The sequence below is a fragment of the Vipera ursinii genome (assembly GCF_947247035.1).
Source record: "Vipera ursinii genome assembly, chromosome: 13".
Lineage (NCBI taxonomy): Eukaryota > Metazoa > Chordata > Lepidosauria > Squamata > Viperidae > Vipera > Vipera ursinii.
The window spans coordinates 15,190,581-15,207,270 of NC_139526.1; the positions used below are offsets into that span (position 1 = coordinate 15,190,581).

General features: G+C 47.3%; 1 protein-coding gene across 4 annotated transcripts in view; it reads right to left on the bottom strand.

Moving 5' to 3' along the window:
- The window catches only part of USP42 (ubiquitin specific peptidase 42), a 31,132-nt gene extending 14,934 nt beyond the window's left edge, over positions 1-16,198 (bottom strand). For 3 of the 4 annotated variants that reach the window (XM_083372741.1, XM_083372742.1, XM_083372739.1), the window contains exons 1-7: positions 16,139-16,198; positions 5,448-5,688; positions 3,730-3,930; positions 1,989-2,099; positions 520-622; positions 357-424; positions 147-217 (exon numbers count right to left, since the gene is read on the bottom strand). In XM_083372741.1, the coding sequence (XP_083228867.1) occupies positions 147-217; positions 357-424; positions 520-622; positions 1,989-2,099; positions 3,730-3,930; positions 5,448-5,679 (786 nt within the window). In that variant the 5' untranslated portion in view covers positions 5,680-5,688; positions 16,139-16,198. Of the gene's footprint in view, positions 1-146; positions 218-356; positions 425-519; positions 623-1,988; positions 2,100-3,729; positions 3,931-5,447; positions 5,920-16,138 lie in introns of those variants that run through there. The other variant, XM_083372740.1, reaches the window with a different exon arrangement.
- Positions 16,199-16,690: the final 492 nt, after the last annotated feature.

Here is a 16,690-nt window from a genome sequence, read left to right on the forward strand (position 1 = left end):
TACATCGCATGCCTTATTTTAATCGTGACGCTTCTGACACAAAATAAATAAATACATCTACAAAATAACGCCCTTTACAAATGCATTGCGCTAAGTATACTTAAGAATTTGCAAAAAACAAAGCGGCAAAGAAACCAAAAATGTACCTTTATTTCCAACGTAATATCCAAATAGGGATCAAATGTATCTGAAACACCTTTGCAGTTCATGCATTTTACTGAAATTTTTAAAAAAAAAGGTTTAGCATACGATAAAAGTAAAAAAAAATAAAATGGAATGTTCTCAGTGAACTTTAAATAATTCCCAATGAACGTTAAATAAATATTCAAAGAATGGAGGAGATAAGATATGCGTACCTCTAGATCTCAGATATCCTCCAAATATTTGGTGAATAAAAGTAGTGGCCTGGGTATGTCTGTCCAATCTAAAAATACAGAGGCAGATCAAGACGAAACTTTTAAAAACATCTATCCCTGAATGAAAATAATCCCAAGGAAAAAAAAATGAATGGCCACTTACTTGTTGCTACCATTCAGACATGCTTTTTGCATGGCATCAACCGTGTACCTTAGGAATTCGTGCGCATCTTCTTGGTTACCGAAACGGAAATGTTTTGCTATTCCTAGTAAAAGTAAAGGAGATCACGTTGTATGTCTTGTGATCCTTTTCGTTAAGAAAACAAAAAACTGAAGTCCAGATCAGATCGCTGAGGCTGAACCAACCCAATTTTTAGAGTGTTTTGCTCTCGTTATATTCATAATGTCGCATTATTTGGCTCGTTTTTAACACTGCAAGCTGCCCAGAGTCACCTTGTGCTTGAGATGGGGGCAGCAAATAAATTTGTAATAAACAATAAAACCCCTTCCCAGGTGCAGGATAACCTATTAAAGGCAGGGTGCAATTCGTGCTATCTGAAGTAGAACTAGATTCTGTAATAGCTTGGCACAATAGAGTAGCAACCTCGTTAACACTCAAGATTCTTTTTTCCCCACTATGTATTCAAAATGGATTGTGATTAGTATAATAATAATAATAACAATAATAATAAGTTGGAAGGGACCTTGGAGGTCATCTAGTCCAACCCCCTGCTAAGGCAGGAAACCCTATACCATTTCAGACAAATGGCTGTCCAGTCTCTTCTTAAAAACTTCCAGTGTTGGAGCATTCACAACTTCTGGAGGCAGGTCGTTCCACCGGTTAATTGTTCTAACTGTCAGGAAATTTCTCCTTAGTTCTAGGTTGCTTCTCTCCTTGACTAGTTTCCATCCGTTGCTTCTTGTCCTGCCTTCTGGTGCTTTGGAGAATAGCTTGGCTCCCTCTTCTTTGGGGCAGCCCCTGAGATACTGGATGACTGCTATCATGTCACCCCTCACCCTTCTCTTCATTAAACTACACATACCCAATTCCAGCAACCGTTCCCTATATGTTTTAGCCTCTAGTCCCCCAATCATCTTTGTTGCTCTTCTCTGTACCCTTTCTAGAGTCTCGACATCTGTTTTACATCGTGGTGACCAAAACTGGATGCGGTATTCCAGGTGTGGCCTTACCAAAGCCTTGTAAAGTGGTATTAGTACTTCACGTGATCTTGATTCTATCCCTCTGTTAATGCAGCCTAGCACTGTGTTGGCTTTTTTGGCAGCTGCAGCACACGGCTGGCTCATATTGAAGTGATTGTCTACTAGGACTCTGAGATCCCCCTCATATGTGTGTGCATATGTGTGCGTGTGTATATTTACAGCTTATGTATAATGGGTGCATGCATGTTATTACATAGTTATTTTCTTTTGAGAGCGGGCAATCGAATTTCATTTGTTTTTACTGCGTGCCAATGTATTCACCGAAATAAGTGGCCATAAAGATTATCATCTTTCTGAGGGAGAGGGGAATTTAAGAAACCGAGATTCACAGTAGCACAGAGCTGTCCCTGGAATTTTTAGGGGCCACCAAAGCAGATCAAAACGGGCGTGCCAATGTTGGGAGAGGCTTACGTCTAAGATCGTTTATGACAGACATCGGCTTGATGACGGTGCCGGAATTGGAAAGAGCTTGGTTGATGTGACCTTGCATGGTGCACATCATGCAGAATCCTTGCTCATGACCTGAAGGCAAAGGTGAAAACCAAAAGAGATGTATTCCGTTAGGAAACATGCACACTCGACAAACAACAATACTTCGGGCAATCTAAAACAAGAAACAAAGGTCGGGGGGGGGGGAAAGGAGGGGAGGGAAGAGGAGACTGGGGTCACACAAGAGACAACATGATCACCAATGGATGGAATAAATAGGATCTAGAACAGGGGTCTTCAAACTTGGCCCTTTTATGACTTGTGGACTTCAAGTCCCAGAATTCCTCAGCCAGCGTGCCTGGCTGGGGAATTCTGGGAGTTGAAGTCCACAAGTCATAAAAGGGCCAAGTCTGAAGACCCCTGTTGCGGACAGACCATGCCTCGCCTGTCTTCTCCACCGTGGTCTTTTTTCAGACATGGAAGTGAAGTCTCTATTTCATTGGAAATGGCCCTTCTTGAGGACACCCTCTGAAGGGTGGGGAGAGGGGTGTCTCCAAACTAGGTAACTTTTAAGACTTGTGGACTTCAACTTTCAGAATTCTGGCTGAGGAATTCTGGGAGTTGAAGTCCACAAGTCCTAGAAGGACCAAGTTTGAAGACCCCTGGTATAAGGAGTTGCTTTTTTTCCTCCTCGGTAGCTAAATATGCTTTCTTGTTCTTCAAATCTGGGGTCTTCAAACTTGGCAACTTTTAAGACTTGTGGACTTCAACTCCCAGAATTCCCCAGCCAGAATTCTGAAAGTTGAAGTCCACAAGTCTTAAAAGTTACCTAGTTTGGAGACACCCCTCTCCCCACCCTTCAGAGGGTGTCCTCAAGAAGGGCCATTTCCAATGAAATAGAGACTTCACTTCCATGTCTGAAAAAAGACCACGGTGGAGAAGACGGGCGAGGCATGGTCTGTCCGCAACAGGGGTCTTCAGACTTGGCCCTTTTATGACTTGTGGATTTCAACTCCCAGAATTCCCCAGCCAGGCACGCTGGCTGAGGAATTCTGGGACTTGAAGTCCACAAGTCCTAAAAGGGCCAAGTTTGAAGACCCCTGATCGAAAATAAGACCCATCTCGAGCAAACAAGGGAATTCTATGTGACACATACAGCTGTGAAAATATTTAACAATATATTGCTAAATGGAGTAGTCTTTGGCCAGTCTCTTAATGACCGTCTGAAGTTACAACAGACCTGGGTTAAGGCCTGGATTTGATGTTCCGATGTCCCCTCCCCCCCACGATGATGTGATTACATTTTGGGCACTTGGCAATTGGCCCACATTTGCAGCATCCCCTGATTATGGGACCACAATTCATAGTTGTTGGGTTGTTTGGGGTTTGTTTGGTTTTTTTTTTGGCTGGAAATCAGCTTTAATTCCGCTTTCTGCCCATTGCTAGACAGAGGATTTGCTTAACGACGGCAGCATCCGCTAACTGCAGCGATCCGCTTAACGACCGCCGCAGAAAGGGTTGTAAAATCAGGAGCGGTCAGGTGGGCGACCGGCTTAGCTCCCGGGCACCACTTACAGCCGTAATTCTGGGCTGAATTAAGAGTCGTAACTGGAGGACTGCCGGTACAGAAACATTGGCCTTGCTGTTCCCACCTGTTTGTGGAGGAAAAACAGCGCTTTCATTTTTGAACAATGAGGAAAAAGAAAAGCTAAAACATACTCACAGGTTTTGGAGTGTTCGTAGGAGAGCATGTAGTTGGCCAAGGGAGGGGTGTATGTCAGACACTGCAGAGCCGAGTTCAGGAAACAGGTGTTGCCCAGGTTTTGGAGACCAGCTCCAACCCGATGCATCTTTTGCCATTTCAAGCAAATCTTCTCAGCCGGAAAAAGGACTTTCTGAGGGGCCGCAATCCCGTCACCGATCACTGTCAGAAGTTACGAGATCGGGAAATAATGAACGGTTAGGAAGAAGAAGAAAAAAAAATCAGGTGGGGGGCATAATTCAAAAGCCAACCCACAGGGCGGGTCTCCCACACCCCTTTTCTCGGATGAACTAGGACAGGGGTAGGCAACCTTGGCTCTTTGATGACTCGTGGGCTTCAACTCCCAGAATTCCCAAGTGGCATGGCTGGCTGTGGAGTTCTGGGAGTTGAAGTCCATACGTGTTAAGGTTGCCAAGTTAGGAGACCCCTGATCTACAGCAGTGTTTCTCATCCTCAGCAACTTAAGTCAAGGACTACTGTAGCCGGCTCATAATAATAATAATAATAATAATAATAATAATAATAATAATAATAATAATAATAATAATAATAATAATAATAATAATAATAATAAAAAAAAAAAAAAACAAGCCCTAATAAGCAGGCATATACATAGAATGAAGGCTACTGCTAAGCTTGTAAGCCGCCCTGAGTCTTCGGAGAAGGGCGGGATATAAATGGAATTAAAATAAATAAATAAATAAATAAATAAATAAATAAATAAATAAATAAAGAAAGAAAGAAAGAAAGTTGGAAGGGACCTCGGAGGTCATCTAGCCCAACCCCCTGCTCAGGAAGGAAACCCTATACCGGGGTAGGCAACCTTGGCTCTTTTATGACTTGTGGACTTCAACTCCCAGAATTCCTGAGCCAGCCATGCTGAGGGAAAAGGGAGTTTCCATGCTGAGCCATGCTGGCTGAGGAATTCTGGGAGTTGAAGTTCACGAGTCATAAAAGAGCCAAGGTTGCCTACCCCTGTGCTAGGAGCTTCTCAGGAGCTAACTGGGTCCAGGTTGTCCTCAACGTATGACCACCATGGAGCCCGACCTTCATGCCCTTGAGGCAAGAGGCTTGTTGAGTGAGCTTTGCCCCGTTTTACCACTGTTCTTGCCACGGTTGTTAAGTATTAGTGCCGCTTTATAAAACCCTAGTGAGGCCACACCTGGAATACTGCAGCCAATTTTGGTCACCGTATCACCAAAAAGATGTTGAGAGTTTGGAAAAACTCAGGGAGCACCAAGGACCCATAGTCCTTCCCTTCCTCCTCTCCACACACCCTCTTCTAGCACTGATGATGTTACCTAGCTGGGTCACGAAATGTCTGCAAGAAAAGAACCAAGCTCAGAGAGCACCAAGGACCCCGCAGTCCTCCTCCTCCTCCTCTCTGCAAACCCCATGCTCTTCTAACACTGATGACGTTACCTAGTTTGGTGGCGAAAGGACTGCAAGAAAAGAAGCCAGCTCAGAAAGTGCCAAGAAACCCACAGAGTTTCCCCTTCTCCTTCTAGACCTCCAACTCCTCCCTTCCTTCTCTCCATATATCCTACCCCCTTCTAAGCACTTTTAAGAGGTGACCTAGTTGGGTAATGAAAAGAACCAAGCTCAGAGCGCGCCAAGGACGCTTCACACAGTCATTTAAAAGGGGTTGCCTGTGCTTGCAAACGGCGTTCGTCACTTACCCAGCTCTTTGGCGGAAGGCTTGCATTTGTCTGGTCCCGATGTACTGGAATACAGCGCGGCTCCTGGCACTGGCCCCATCTTGTGCTTCGGAGCCTCTAACGAAGAAGACACAGCGACCCATCCGGTAGAGCCCGTGTCCATGTCACCGGAAGCTGGTGCCACGGAGTTGAAAGATTGCTTCTCAGAAGCCGAGGCCTTGGAGGACTCGCTCGTCTTGTCAACTATGGTCATGGTTCATCTCTGGAAAAGAAAAAGAGACACAAGGGGGGGGAGGGGGGGGAAGAAAAAAAAAATCCTGAGCGTGCGACAGAAGAAGCGGAGCGGTCCTTATTCAACTCGCTGCGGTCCAGGTGTTCCAGACTTCAGAGAAATACACTCAAGTCAACGGAGCGAGGAAAGAGGATTCGGTTCGTTTGAAAGAGAAGAACACGGTCTTCCTTCCCTCGACGTGAGGGGTGTCCAACCTTGGCAACGTCAAGAACTGCGGGCTTCCAACTCCCAGAATCCCCCAGCCAGCAACAGAAAGAGCGTAGAAAAGAATGGCAAAGGTGATTAGGGGGGGCTGGAGGCCAAAACGTATCAAGGACGGTTGCAGGAATTGGGTTTGTCTAGCCCCAGGGGTAGGCAACCTTGGCTCTTTTACGACTCGTAAGAATTCCTGCTGGAATTCTGGGAGTTGGAAGTCCACGAGTCGTAAAAGAGCCAAGGTTGCCTACCCCTGGGGCTAGCCTAACAAAAACAAGGACTAGGGGTGATATGATAGCAGTTTTCCAATATCTCAGGGGCTGCCCCAAAGAAGAGGGAGTCAAGCTATCCTCCAAAGCACCAGAAGGCAGGACGAGAAGCAACGGATGAAAACCAAACAAGGAGAGGACCAGCCTAGGACTAAGGAGAAATTTCTTGATAATGAGAACAATTAATCCGTGGAACGGCTTGCCTCCAGAAGCTGTGGGTGCTCCAACACTGGAGATTTTGAAGAAGAGACTGGACAGCCACTGGGCTGGAATGGTATAGGGTTTCCTGCCTGAGCAGGGGGGTTGGACTAGATGACCTCCGAGGTCCCTTCCCATTCTGTTATTCTGCATCATTTTGTTTTCGGTACTCAGGCTGCTGAGAGTCTTCTAATAGTTTTGAAAGAGCAGTAGGCATTAAAAAAACACACACCCAAAACCTAGCTAAAAAGCTTATGAAAACTATATCTCATGGCTATGAAGGCTGGTTCCTCCAACAACTCAGTGTTGTTAATTTTAAAATAGCATTATTTAAGGGAGGGAAGAATAACCAACCCCCACCCCACCCCCAAATGACTTCCAACTAGATGTTACAAACACAACTGTGGATATTTGTACTACCTGTAACTTAGTAATCATGATCATAATAGTAAAGTTTGAAGGGACCTTGAAGGCCATCCAGCCCAACCCCCTGCTCAGGCAAGAAAGCCTATATACTATTTCGGACAAATGGCTGTCCAGTCTCTCCTTAAAAACTTCACAGTGTTGGAGCAATTCACGGCTTCTGGAGGCAGGTTGTTCCACTGGTTAATTGTTCTCACTGTCAGGAAGTTCCTCCTTAGTTCTAGTAACATCAATAAAATCATATGAAACACACACAGTTAAACAAACCCTCGTCCTTTTACACACACCCCAATACAGACTTACAACCACAGCCAAGAAGGCCGAAGTATCAGTCAAAAAGCTGTTGCCAGTGACTGGACTTAATATTAAGCCTCTCTTTATGACCCACCAAAGGATTGTTAAGCAACTTCATGGTCCCTAAGGCAAATCCTTTCCTTTAAATGGGCGTGGGGGGTTATTGTTCTTTTTTGCCAGAAGCCACCCCAAAACATAGCAAGTTATGGTTACGCCGTGCTGCAGCTTGCTTGTCAAGGCTCATCCTTTTTACCCAGTACAGAGCCACAACCACAATGAAAGCCAAGATGGATGCACTCCCAAGCAAAGCCGGAGGACACCTTTCCGATTTGCTCCTGCCCACCACCGATGGGAGAAACGTGGATTGCACCAAGACAAACCTTCGCCGGTTCCCCCCTGCCCGCAAACCCGATCCAGGTGTAGTTATTTTTTGCTGTGGCAGGTAAGTAAATGGCGGTGGGCGGTGGGGGGGGAAGAGGAAGGTCAACAGCTGGCCAGCGGGATCCCGGGTTCCAGTAACGTAGTAACACCAATCAAACCCTATGAAACACACCAACTCTCATCCTTTTACCCCGAATACAGACTTACAACCACAGCGAAGACCGAAGAAGTATCAGACCAAAGCTGTTGCCAGTGACTGGACTTAATATTAAGCATCTCTTGATGATCCTGTTAACAGCAGTCGCCAAAGGATTGTTAAGCAACCATGTGGTTCTGAAGGCAAGTCCTTCCCTTTAAAGGGGATCTTCTGGCAGAAATCACCCCGAAACACGGTAAATTGTGGTTATGCAAAGCCGCCATTGGTGGTTAAATGGGAGCTGGTTGCCCGGTGCCAGTAAGCTGATCGTGTGTCTGCGGCAGAAGGCAGCGGTCCTAACTGTGACCGCTGTTTTCTTTTGTTTTTTTGAAATCGGTTGAAACTTTCAGTGGCTGTCAAATGACCAAATGACCGTTCTTAGCCAAGGGCAGCTTGAATCTTTAACTCGGGTTTCCCAACGACGTGGCCCCAATCTCCGTGAAAGCAGGAGGTGACTTACAACGGTTTAGTAGCGGCCGTTAGAGAAAGTCCAACCAGTTAGTCAACATCCAGACTAAAAGGCAGGCCACCACATTTTACTGGTCAACGTAATATTCTTGTCAGTTTACGCAAGAACAGCCCAGCCCCCACTTGGAATCCTTGCACACCCAACTCACGCTTCCCTTCCACGCCGAGAGCTAGAGAATAAACGGACGCACAACGGCCTTTGGACTTCGGCTGACGGCCACAATTGAGCCCGACGTTTCTGTCGCTAAGTGGGAAATTTGTTCAGCGAGCTTCACCCCCACCCACCTCACGACTTTTCTCGCCACGGCGATTGTGAATCAGTGCAGATGTTACAACACGTAAGCGAATCGGGCCTCCTCGTCGACTTAGCGCTTGTCAGAAAACTGCCCAAGGGGATCGCGTGAGCCCGGGACGCCGCCAACCGTCATAAGTGTGAGTCCAAGTTGTCAAGCATCCGAACGTTGCTGTCTTGCTTAGCAACGGAAAAATTGGGGGCTCAATTGTGGTCCTAAGCCGAGGACACATCCGTCGTGAGCATCCCTGCGTTCATCAAAATTTGGATGCTTGACGATTGATTCAAATTTACGAGGGTTGCCGTGTCCCGGGATCTTGTGATCCCCTTTTGCGACCTTCCGACAGGCAAAGTCAATGGGGAGGCCAGATTTACCTAGCAACCGTGTTACCGACTTCACAACTGCAGTAATTGACTTAACAATTGGGGCAAGAAAGGTCGTACGAAGGGGAAATAACGATGGTCTCGCTCAACGGCAGAAAACTGGGGCTCGACTGTGTGTCGTAAATTGAGGATTACCTGCACAGCACACAAAGCAACAATGTCCTACAGGTATAACGAGGAGTGTCCATTATTGTCCGCATTTTGGCCAGCTGTCGCCTTCAGATATGCTTCAAGAGCTTCAAGCCGGCGTAGGGCATACTGTAAGTAGATGGTCATATAAAGTGGTTAAATAAGTAAATATTGGTGCAATTGGTGCTTCTGGCCTAAAGAAGGCACCCTGGTTGTTATCCAAAGGGACCCTGGCCCACGAAAGCTAAAATATGTGTAAAATAACTCATTATCGAAGAACTGCAATTTTTAAAACTGAAGAACCAGCAACAGGACCAACGTATAAGCTTGCGTGTATAAAGATTCCCCTCCCCCCCTTTTTTTCTAATTGGGGTGGGGAGGTAGTTAAGGGTTACTCATTGTTTTAAGCCTATTTATTAATATTTAAACTTATAGAGCAGACCCTGGGGCTGAAAAAGGAAAGAAGGCTGGAGTCTTAATTCCTCTTTATAATAATTCAGTTTCCTGAAGGCAAACTGAGGGATGATCGCTGTCAGATTGCTAGTGAACTTCATGGGGGAGTGAGGATTTGTTTAGGTGGTAGCTCAGCTTTTAAGTCGGCGGGTGTCCAACCTTGGCAACTTTTAAGACTTTGGGGACTTCAGAAGCTCCCAGAATTCCCCAGCCAGCTATGCTAGATGAGGAATTCTGGGAGCTGAAGTCCACAAATCTTAAAAGTTGCCAAAGGTTGGACACTCCTGTTTTAAGCCGTTGCAAAATGGAGGGCTTGCTCATTTCGATAGGAACGATCCATTTCCCGAAATTGATCCCTTTTGCAGACGCAAGGAGAAGGGATCCTGGCTTGCAGCGAGCAGAACACCTCCTTTCAGTGCAGAAATGTCAGATTCTGGCACCTCCAGGTTGAGCTGGAAAAACTCCAGAATTCTTGGAAAGTCACGTTAGAAGGACCAGCGATCCGCTCCAGCGAAAAGCAGTTTCTTACATTCTTACCGTGAAACCAAGAAAAACTTTTAAGGCTTCCCGATGCTAAAAAGGCAGCCTGTGGTTTGACTGAAGCAAGCAAGGATGAATAGTGGAAGGGTTTTTCACAGGAGTTTTAAGAGTAAATAAAGTAACATATAACAGCTCTCCTTGCTTTAGAAAAACAGCACGTTCTCAAGAGATCCTTATTAAATCACATTTCCTTCACGGAATTATAAAACTCAAATTACCCAAATTGCACAATCACAGCACAAAAATCACACCGAGAGGGGAGCCTCTGCACCAACATGCTCAAGGATTTTACTCATTTCCTGCGCAACGAGGGCTGTTTGCTATTCATCTAAACAGCAATGAAAGGACAGCTCAAGCAGAATTCTCCCATTTTAACTAGGAAAAGGTGCAAGGTACAAAAAGAGGCAAATTGGACATAAGAAGGGCCTCGTTTCACAAAAGGAGCCTATTATGGAATTGCTGGTGAAGAGTTCGCTTGCAAGTCATCTAGGAAATTTGTTTACAGGGAAAACACCCAGACACACACACAGAGAGAAACAAAACAGCAGCAAAGAAGAGAAGGCAAAATTCATTTGGAGGAGAAATAAAACTACCAACACTGGAAGTTTTTAAGAAGAGACTGGACAGCCATTTGTCTGAAATGGTATAGGATTTCCTGCCTTAGCAGGGGGTTGGACTAGATGACCTCCAAGGTTGCTTCCAACTTCTTATTATTGTTGTTTGTTGTTGTTGTTGTTGTTGTTGTTGTTGTTGTTGTTATTATTATTATTATTATTATTATTATTATTATTATTATTATTATTATTATTATTATTATTATTACCCAGGCCCGGCACAGCATTCGGGAGGCGCCTGGAGCGAAAACTAGCCATAATAGAAAATCCAGAGTTGTTTGCCTGCAGACAAGGTGGATTCAACCCGCGGAGATAAGGCCCCATGAACAGTGGTTTATGCTGTAAACGACAATGGCTAAGAGGATGATAAGCTGTTGAATCAAAACCAAACCAAATATATTAAGAGTTTAAACTTTGGGACAACATACAGCTGGTCTTAACTCTTTATTATGAGGACATAGGCAGACAAGTACAGGTAATCCTCGACTTACGACGTTTCTGTTGTTAAGCGAGACATCTCTTAAACGAGTTCCGCTCCATTTTACAACCCTTTTTTTGCCACGGCTGTTAAGTGAATCGCTGCAGTTGTTAAAGTTAACAACATGGTTGTTAATTAAATGAATCTGGCTAGAGAATAAACGTTAATTAAATGAATCTATTGACACTGCTCGTCAAAAAAAGGTCGCAAAAGTTGTTTGCATCACCTCGGGGCGCTGCAACCGCCACAAACGTGAGTCAGCTGCCAAGCGTCTGGATTTTGATCGCGTGATCAAATGCTGCGACGGCCGTTAAGTGTGGGAAACCGGTCATGTCACTTTTTTTCAGCAGCGTTGTAACTTTGAACAGTCGCTAAGTGAACTGTTGTAAGATGAGGACCACCTGTAACTTTTTAAAACTGGGATGGGGAACTCCGGAGAAAGCACCAAATCCCACATTCCTGGGATCCACTAGATCCAATGTTGGTGCTCCAACATTGGAGGTTTTTAAGAAGAGAATGGGCAGCCATTTGTCTGAAATGGTATAGGGTTTCCTGCCTGAGCAAGGGGGTTGGACTGGATGACCTCCAAGGTCCCCTCCAACTTTTATTATTATAAAATCCCTAAGAAACGCTGTCAAAGGGGACAATCCTAATACACTCACGCTAGCTGGATCAAGTATGCAACAGTTGCGCTCCCCTTTATTCCTAAGGATCTACCACAGCAGTGTAACCAGATGAGCACCATTCATGTAGGCAAGGATAAACGTGAGCATTTTAGTTGCAAGTTTTCTATTTGGGTGTAATTTCCATGCTTCATTTCAGTTAGATCTCCCTCCCTTCACCCAATGCCTTGCCTGGCTTAATCCGAGCTGGCTAACGTGTGACAATTGTATTTTACCAAGAAAAAAACAAAAGGCTTAAATATCTCCTGGTCGTTGTTTGGAAAATCACAATAGCGCACCACCCCAGCCATAGATGCTCAGCATGCACACCACAAACGCTACAGATAATCCTCGACATACAAGAGTTCGCTTAGTGACTGTCTGAAATTACAACAGCGCTGAAAAAAAGGGACTTACGATCATTTTTCACACTTACAGCCTCTCTCCGCATCCCCAGGGTCACGTGACCAAGATCCAGACCCTTGGCAAACGACTCATATTTATGACGGTCGCAGTGTCACCCCTGGGGTCGTTGTGATCACCTTTTGCGGCCCTTTGACAAGCAAAACCAGTGCTGAAGCCAGGTCCACTTAACAATCACATTACTAAGTTAACAACTGCAGGGACTCAACTTTAACAACTGCGGAAAGTCAGAAAACGGGGCAAAATCCAACAGCTCTGACTTAGCTACGGAAATCTGAGGGTCAATTGTGGTCGTAAGTCAAGGACTGCCTGTATCTCCTTACGGATGCAGACTTGTTTCTATATGGAAGCACAAGAAAGTGGTCCATCCCGTGCAACGAACGGGAGGTGCAGTAACACAATGAGACTGTATTAAAGTAACAGGCATATTAACTATTTGCATTAAAGCACGCATCTGTTAAAATCGGACATTTCCATAATTATTACACAAATCAAAAATACCCAAAGGCAGTCCAAGGAGAACGGCAGTACGGTTTTAAATTTTATCTGTTATGCAACCTCGGAAAGAATACTTGTAATTATCACGGTGTAAAGCAACAGATCAATGATTCACATTTGTCTTTTAAAATGTACCCAATTGTCAAATTTATATTCTCTTTGGGGGGAAAAAAAACACCGTACCTGGAACTCAACAGAACGCATCTTACCATACAACAAGTGCCAGGGTAAAAATATATTAGATCTCTTAATTAGAAACCTAGAATTATTTTGGGGACCTAGATGTGTATGTATGTGAACTTCTAGCAAAAAAACGCAAAACCTCCCACTTAAGACACTAGTTCTGTTTTTCAGTAAAACAAGACATGGTCCTCTACTTCTGATGCTAAACTGATTCCCTTTTTAAATGCTTCTAATTCTTTTCCCTCCATCTAGCTCTGATCCAATTTAACAACAGCTTTTTACCACTAAGTTAACTGGTTCTCTTAACGGATCTTGATCCCCCAGGCCTGCCTTGAAAAAAGCAATTAACTTGCAAAGAGTATTCTGTGCATTTGAGGGCACTTTTAAGGTATATTTATGGTCATAGTTTCATAGTTACAAGGCATCCTTTATGCCAACAGAGGGGCTAACATTTCTATTAAGCAGCTCAGAGAAGTAATCGGTCTAGAGTGAAAGCAGACAGACCCATCTATAAAAAGTCAATTTCCTTTACTCCTGGAAATTAATGTTACAGAAGCATTTGACAGGCCCTTCCTTGAGAGGCACGTATCCTGCGTGGGAAGGAAAAACTATATTCCCCATCCCGTTCTACCAACTGCAGGTAGTCCTCGACTTACAACAGTTCGTTTTTGTGACCGTTCGAAGATACAGCAGGATTGGAAAAGTGACCTCCGACCGTTTTCACACTTACGACTGTTGCAGCATCCTTGTGGTCCTCTGATCAGAATCTGGATGCTTGGCAAGGGGCTGATGATTGTGACAGTTGTGGTGTCGCGGGCTCATGTGTTTTGGGTTTTTTATTTACAACAGAGTCAATTGGGGAAGCCAGATTCACTTAACAACCGTGTTACTAACAACTGCAGTGATTCGTTTAACAGCCGTGGCAAGAAAGATGGTGAAACCGGGTAAAATTCAGGTTACAAATGTCTCGCTTAGCCACAAAAAGGGAGGGAGGGAGAGGGAGGGATGCTTCTACCAAGCAAGCAAGCAGGCCAGAAGCTCTCTGCAAACAAGATGATGATGATGATCATAATAATAATTGGGAGGGACCTTTGAGGTCTTCTAGTCCAGCCCCCTGCTCAGGCAGGAAACCTTATCCCATTTCATACAAGTAGCTGTCCAGTCTCTTCTTAAAAACTTCCAGTGTTGGAGAATTCACAACTTCTGGAGGCAGGTTGTTCCACTGGTTAACTGTTCTATCAGGAAAGATCTGCAATCAAGATCTCCCTCTGCAAACCAGATCTTCCTCTGCAAGCAAACAAGAAGATCACTCTCTGCAAGCAAGATCTCTCTTTGCCATTAAGATCTCCCCTTGCAAACAAGATCTCTCTGCAAACAAGATCCCCTCTGCCAACAAGATCTCCCTCTGCAAACGAGGTCTCTCTCTGTCAACAAGATCTCCCTCTGCAAACAAGGTCTCTCTCTGCCAACGAGATCTCCCCTTGCAAACAAGGTCTCTCTCAACAAGATCTCCCCTTGCAAACAAGATCCCCTCTGCAAATGAGGTCTCTCTCTGCCAACGAGATCTCCCCTTGCACACAAGGTCTCTCTCAACAAGATCTCCCCTTGCAAACAAGATCCCCTCTGCAAACAAGGTCTCTCTCTGCCAACGAGATCTCCCCTTGCAAACAAGGTCTCTCTCAACAAGATCTCCCCTTGCAAACGAGGTCTCTCTCAACAAGATCTCCCCTTGCAAACAGGATCCCCTCTGCAAACGAGGTCTCTCTCTGCCAACGAGATCTCCCCTTGCAAACAAGGTCTCTCTCAACAAGATCTCCCCTTGCAAACAAGATCCCCTCTGCAAACAAGGTCTCTCTCTGCCAACGAGATCTCCCCTTGCAAACAAGGTCTCTCTCAACAAGATCTCCCCTTGCAAACGAGGTCTCTCTCAACAAGATCTCCCCTTGCAAACAGGATCCCCTCTGCAAACGAGGTCTCTCTCTGCCAACGAGATCTCCCCTTGCAAACAAGGTCTCTCTCAACAAGATCTCCCCTTGCAAACAAGATCCCCTCTGCAAACAAGGTCTCTCTCTGCCAACGAGATCTCCCCTTGCAAACAAGGTCTCTCTCAACAAGATCTCCCCTTGCAAATGAGGTCTCTCTCAACAAGATCTCCCCTTGCAAACAAGATCCCCTCTGCAAACGAGGTCTCTCTCTGCCAACGAGATCTCCCCTTGCAAACGAGGTCTCTCTCAACAAGATCTCCCCTTGCAAACGAGGTCTCTCTCAACAAGATCTCCCCTTGCAAACAAGATCCCCTCTGCAAACGAGGTCTCTCTCTGCCAACGAGATCTCCCCTTGCAAACGAAGGTCTCTCTCAACAAGATCTCCCCTTGCAAACAAGATCCCCTCTGCAAACGAGGTCTCTCTGCCAACGAGATCTCCCCTTGCAAACCAGGTCTCTCTCAACAAGATCTCCCCTTGCAAACGAGGTCTCTCTCTGCCCACGAGATCTCCCCTTGCAAACGAGGTCTCTCTCTGCCCACGAGATCTCCCCTTGCAAACAAGATCCCCTCTGCAAACGAGGTCTCTCTCTGCCCACGAGATCTCCCCTTGCAAGCGAGGTCTCTCTCCCTTAGCCGTCAAGACCTGCCCCCCCCGCAGACCACCTTTGTGCCCGCCTCCCTGGACCCGCAGCCCGGGCGGCGCCTCCCCCCCCCCAAAGCCCGAGGGCGTCTCTCCCAGAGGCTCTGCCGGCCCAGCCGCCCGCGGCAGAGACCTGGAGGGCAAGCCAGCCCAATCCCCCCCCGCCATCCAGGTGCTGCTCATTGTTCACTGCGGCAGGTGAGCCGGCCGGCCAGCGGGAGAGCGGGAGGGGAGGGGGGGGAGGGAGGAGAGGCAGGTCAACGGCCGGCCAGAGGGGGAAACCCCCCCCCCCGCCGCCGCTCTTCCCCCTGCAAAGCCCATCATCCCCAGCCGCCAGGATGCCTTCCCCGTTTGCAGGCCAGGAGGAGGAGGGGGGAAAAGGCCGCCAAACCACGCGGGAGGGGGGGGCAGCGCGGCGAGAGACCCCTCCCTCCCTCCCTCCCTCCCCGAAGCGCCCCCCCAGGCCCAGAAGAGGAGGAGGAGGAGGGCTCCCTCCCGCGGCCCCCCCGCCTCCCCCCCCCGCGTGGGGATGGGCAGGAGGGGGCGGGGCCAGGGAGGGAGGGGGGCCGCTCAGCCTCAGCAGGGGGGCGTTCCGGGCCCGGCCGGGCTGTGCAGGCCGGCGGCGGCCTAGCGTCTTTCTCCCGCCCGCCTTGCCCGCCTTCCCGCCTTCCCTTGCGCGGCCGGGACCCGCCGCTTGCCCGCCGCCTTCCCTTACCTGGCTCGGCGCTGCCGGCTCGCTCTTGGCCTCAGCCCGCCCGCCCGCCTGCCCGCCCGCTCCGCCTCCGCCTCCTGCTTCGCCCGCGTCGGGGAACAATGACGTCCCCGCTCCGCCCGGCCTCCTGCATCCGGGCCTCGGCCAGCCGCGCTGGGTCAGCCGGGGACCGGCGGCAGGGGGCGCTGCGGGGCGCGCAGGCGCCGGGGAGGGGACTGGCCGCGCGCTGCTGGGAGGGGGCAGAGAGAGAGAGAGAGAGGAAGGAGCGGCGCGGCGCCCGCGGGCGCCCTGCTAGGTCTCGGCGGAGCGAGGGAAGGTGTTTTTTTTTAAACAGAATAACAATAGAGATTGGAGGCTAAAACAGATAGGGAACGGCTGCTGGAATTGGGGATGTGTAGTTTAACGAAGAGAAGGACCAGGGGGGACAGGATAGCAGCGTTTCCAGTATCTCAGGGGCTGCCCCAAAGAAGAGGGAGTCAAGCTATTCTCCAAAGCACCTGAAGGCAGGAGAAGAAGCAACGGATGGAAACTCATCAAGGAGAGAAGCAACCTGAA